A 5251-nucleotide genomic window follows, 5' to 3' on the forward strand; every position below is an offset into this window, starting at 1 on the left:
ATGTTAAGTTAGCCTATATTATTATTATCGGTGAGGGAGGCTCCTTGGACTATAGATATGTTTGGAAGTCCCATCTCCTTCCCATGATATTAATTTCTTTTGGTGATTTTTAATGCACAATAGTATACTTGCGATTGATAATCTTCAAAGGCATGGCTTCCAGATGGTTAATCGGTGTGTTTTGCATACTGGTGACAAGGAGACTATCCCTATCTAATGCATATTATATTATGTAGTATTATGATGTAATTTTGATGCAAAGAAGATAGGTAATTATATTTTCATTGATGCCAACATAGTTTTATGTTGGATGTTAGTACACCAGGTGAGCTGCTAAGTGAAGATATAGTTTAATCTAGTATTGTGATACAAAGTTAGAGTTGAATTAGAATGTGTGACTTGAATGGGAGAGTCATATATGTCTCAATATTTTTTTGTTTTGGATAACACAAACTAGCAACAAGTTTGGAGAGGTTATGATCTATTGATGATTGGTAGAGAAATTGGGAGAATAATCAATGGTAGATGGTGACTGATTTGATTATTTATCAAATCTATGTAGATTTAAGTATTTCAGCTTAGCATACATTATCTACACCTATTTGATTTCTTTTTTTTAATCAAGTGATGAGTGGTGTAACCTAATACATAGTTATAATGGACAAATATGATTTTGTGACGATTTGACAAAGTATTTTGGAGAATTGATTTTAGATATTAAATAATGATAATTTAGTTGGTACTGATGAATCTTTTTGTTACCCAAGTTACATAATGGTGTGGAAGAGTGATGTGTAATGGTTAGATGGCCTCAAATTGATTTTGGTCCTCAAATTACTTGAATTCATGGAAGAGTTTTGGAAAAAGTGAAAAGATTCGAGTGTTTTTCATAATCTGCATATTTTATGATTGAAAACAACAAAAAATTTACGAAAAATTCTCTGTTTTTCAATGAATATGAAAGAAAAACATATTTGACTTTTTAAAACTTTAGTACAGTTTGTCTGGGGATTAGCCAGCTCCATTAAATCTATCGGTATAAAGAAAGTACTTCAGCAAGGGACCAAACTGACGTTCGCGTAGTGAATGATTTGTTTCGTTTAAACGCGTGATAGTTACAATGGTTAAAATAATATCTAAGATTGAAGAAATTAAGCAAGGAAAACACTCCCATCATCCATGTATCTTCCATGTGCAGGCCACCAAGAAAAGCCTTCTAATATTCGCTTCAGATCCAAATACTCCAGCTTGAATGTCGTTCATTACACTAATATTTAGTCATCAAGTGATAAAATATCGAAGGAAGTTTTTCGTAGAGGAGACGGCAGAAGAATATGGTGAGAGCTATTAGTGATACAGATCCAGTGATTAAAAAGAGTCCCCAAAAACTATGAATACTCAACCTATTTGAATCTACTGTTGCTCCAGTGGTAGCGCACACGGTATCGTTGAAATAGATTTCTTCAGTTTTCTGCATTTCCCCTTCCTCTGAGAGAGACAGGAGGGCTCTCGAAATGTCTGAGAGCAGAGGCGAACCTTTGAGAAACACCTGCACCAAAACCATAGCTAAGAATAGTTTCCTGAATAAGAATAAATATTACTACAAGTATAAAACTGAGGGAACCTCACAGATCCAAGACCACCAGTTCTGTAAGTAGGCCCCACGATTGTATATCCGCATTGCTGGGACAAGAAGAGGCGAAGGTACGGAATCTCGTCAAAAATAGCAGCAACGCCCCCTTTTTCTGGACCCTTTCTCTGCGCCTCTGCATATTCTTCTGCAGATGAATAATTTTTCAAATTGTCTTCTGATATGCCGAAGTGCTGTTGCAGATAATCAGCCACAAAAGACCCATTTTGGTAGCCTACTGAAACTCTGCTGTTTCTCAAGGAGTCCACACTTGTAATCGTTGGTGTCACTTGTCGAACTGTGAGGATCGAAGTGAGATTGGCCGTGTAGCTCGACGTCAATATCAGAACTACAAAAAGCCAGATTATAATGGCGATTCTACTCTCGTTTCTGATGATCGCCTCCCCTGCATATTAACATCGTCACAATTGAAGAACAAAAAATTTCTGAATAAAAAGGCTCAGTACTCCATAAGGTAGAATGCAAAAATTATAGACGTTTATGTTTGTGGCTACGTTTAAGTCGAAACACGTTGTAACTCTGTCATTTGAGTACTCACTGTGAGAGAAGAAAAGAGTCGAGAATGAAAACCTGGAACAAGACACAAGTCAAGAAGATTTAGATAAGATATATAGCTATTTATTCGAGAAGACAGTGCAGCAGAGAATATCGTTTTGTACCACAGAGTGGTGACCACTTGGGTGATGGGATCTCCTGCAAAGACATCATTTACGCTTGGCCTAGTGGTGGAAAACTTGTACTCTTGAAAGAAAGGTCACAAGTTCAAATCTCACTGGGGGTAGGGTATGTATGCCTCGTTTGTAGTGCCAAGTGCCTTGCCAAGTGCCTCTCGAAAAAGAGTACGAAGTAGTCCCATATCACTGTCACCATCTGTAAACCCAAAAACTATGGCATAGTGTCGTGGACTATAAAACCTCCTTTCCTTTCCTTTTTATTCCATGCTCGATAATCCACACTACCGCTCCTGTAAAGACGAAGAATAACGCCGTTGCGCACCACAAGCTGCGGGTAAATGGGAGGAGAAATACCCATGGATTGTTCCCGCCACTAGTGGTAATCGTGGGCACCACCATCGCCATGCCAGTGTCTGTAAACGGATGTGTGAAATCCACAAACTTGCTTCTTTTTGCTAGAATTGTAGTATCGCCAACCACCGCGCCGAAATTCTGCCAAACAAAAATTCATCAGCAATATCACTCGAAATTTAAACTAAAATTGCGTATCAACGATTCTTTGAAATCAGATTTGCAGCATGAGAACAAGAAACTGACGTTTAAGTAGACTTGATTGACAAGATCGTCATAGGATTTAGCCTCATAAGGAACGAGATCATATTGAAGGTCATAGTTAAGCTTCTTGCGAGCCGCTTCGAAGACATCCTTACAGAATCCCGTGACAATGCTCTGGTTACGGCTTTTATTATATGTGACAGTTACAGCTTCTTGAAGCCATGCTTTAGGGGCACCGCAATTTGAAGCCTTTTGCCGATTGTGGGTATCACCCAACCTCGTGGAATCTGCGCGCCTCCCCCTCGCCAAATCACCGTTTTAAGACTTTCTACACTACTAGTGTCTGGAGACAGGGGAAACACACTGGACAGATGCTCATTTTCATCCCTCCAGTAACCGATGGAACGGTAACTTTTTCCTACCACATTTACTATTTCATAAGTAGACCCTGAGAGTTCCCCGTTGCTAAGACTGACAGCCCCGCTTAGCCCTGTAAAGTTAGTTTCGAGTATGTGTTGCAACAGCCGCTGGCTCTGCTGAAACACCCTGATTCTTGTCAAGTCCGTTGCATTTCCAACTTCTTCTGAAGGGATAGAAGGCTCCGAGAAGTTAAAAGCTGGTATTATTGGATGCCAACTTAGTAATGGCCCGGGCTACCATCTGCACGCCGTCATAAGCCAATACACTGTATTGGTTGAGTTCCGTCTGGGCGAAATCCTCGCCGGGATTTTCAGCTCTAAACTTTTGCTTCCACCTTTTAGTGAAATTCGCGAGCTTTTCCGAATTGGGAACATAAGTCTTCACCCCAATAATACCTTCCAAGGATGCCATAGTGGAAGCGTTGAGCTGAGTATCCAAAAGACTGGTAAAGCCATCCGTTGTTATGCAGACATAACCGGGCCCCATCATTTCAATGTCATGTGCCTCCGCAAAGAGCTTCATCCCGAGACCGGCGTCCATATGAACAACGAACACTCTGGACTGCATATTATTCAATTTGAGGAGCTCCTCCCTTATTCGCTCCCTGCTCGCATTTGGGGAAATTGAGGATCTATATTCTATTTCGGAACCCACGTCCCTCAGCGCATCGTTCGAAGAATTCAGTGCGACGAAACCGAAGTCATCGTCAGGATAACCAACAACAACTCTTCTCCAGCCATGATATCTTACGAGGGCCGCAACGGCCTTCATCTGCAACGCATCGCTCCGTGCCATTCGAACAAAGTATGGAATCTGGACTTGGAAAGCAGGGGACTCGTAGCAGAAAAGGACACAATCGCACATTCCCTGCAGCTCCCACATCTGATACGAACTCTGCAACTTGAGACTTTTGCGGCCCGATTATTGCTACAGCTTCCCCTTTCAGCAGGTCAATGGCTGCATGATTAGAATTAACAACGGCATTAATCTAAGCTGACCCATTCATAGTTACAATCCATTACAACTGACCAATTGTCATAAACAAGAAAAAGTAAAGTAAATTACCCGCGCTCGCACCGCGGACTGAATCTCCTTGCGCGTTGAGCATATTGAGGAGAAGCTGCGTGCCGTTGAGAAGGTATGGATCATTATTGACGTCCTCCACGGCCAAAAGAATGGCAGTTTTGGCAACTCTGCCCACAAGAGAATCAAAGTCGACGATGGCACCAACATGAACGTTCATATCAGCTGTCGCTAAAGAGCACAGATTCGAAAGGAAAATGATGACATGAAATATTGCTCCCAACATTTGCCGTTGGCAATCACTACCGTCACTCCCCTTCATAGATACTTGAATCCTTCAGTTTCACAGTTTCAACTAAATTTGTAAACCATCAATCTTTATTCTTCGCAAATTCTAATCTCTCTGGATATATATATATATATATATATCAACAATTAAACAATCTGGCGATATAGATATATATAGATTATAATCTTCGTCCTGAGGGTGGTACTCCTCATGAAGGAGTTACTCAATAGTCAACGCACATATTGTTTTCCACATCTTGACGTGTTCTGTGAATTGGCTTCTACCAATTTTGTCAGGGTAATATTGGTTTTTTACATCAAAAAATTATAAATAAATCTCCAGAATGTTCCATAAAATTCTGGATATCTCTATGGAAGAACTAATGAGAGGTAACCAAAACTAGAACCAGTCATTGTTCATGGCAACACAGGTAGCCATAAAAGCTCTCACAAGAAGCGGATGTTACTTTCCTCAACTTCACTACAAACATAGGCACCGCAAATTTACAGTCACCATCTTCAAAATTCCAAAATAAGCCCCCTATGATATCCAAAAAGCTCACATAAGATTTTTCCCCTCTTTTGCATTTTCTAGAATATGCATTAGTTCCTCTGATTCCGGCCTCAACTAACATCGCTT

At 40.4% G+C, this 5251-nt stretch overlaps 1 protein-coding gene across 1 annotated transcript; it reads right to left on the reverse strand.

Annotated features, from left to right (window-relative positions):
- Window positions 1–1151: 1151 nt before the first annotated feature.
- Window positions 1152–4645, reverse strand: LOC149554730 (glutamate receptor 3.3-like). The gene is made up of 10 exons (XM_089828989.1): window positions 4366–4645; window positions 4163–4257; window positions 3538–4113; window positions 3153–3413; window positions 2923–3054; window positions 2648–2817; window positions 2190–2221; window positions 1630–2036; window positions 1358–1549; window positions 1152–1247 (listed from the first exon to the last, which is right to left on the reverse strand). Exons 1-10 carry the CDS (start codon window positions 4643–4645, stop codon window positions 1152–1154), a joined length of 2241 nt encoding a protein of 746 aa, XP_089685115.1.
- Window positions 4646–5251: the final 606 nt, after the last annotated feature.

This window comes from Cupressus sempervirens, chromosome 5 (assembly GCF_028749045.1).
Source record: "Cupressus sempervirens isolate cs-2001-9-10 chromosome 5, ASM2874904v1, whole genome shotgun sequence".
NCBI lineage: Eukaryota > Viridiplantae > Streptophyta > Pinopsida > Cupressales > Cupressaceae > Cupressus > Cupressus sempervirens.

Bases quoted from the DNA above. Each gene is read 5' to 3' on its own strand.
- LOC149554730 (XM_089828989.1), bottom strand. From the start codon at position 4,645: ATGAAGGGGAGTGACGGTAGTGATTGCCAACGGCAAATGTTGGGAGCA. The intron at 2,222-2,647 runs GTGCGCAACGGC...GTCTTGTTCCAG, and splicing joins CCATTTACCCGCAGCTTGTG to GTTTTCATTCTCGACTCTTT. The intron at 1,550-1,629 runs GTGAGGTTCCCT...GTTTTGGTGCAG, and splicing joins GAACTGGTGGTCTTGGATCT to GTGTTTCTCAAAGGTTCGCC.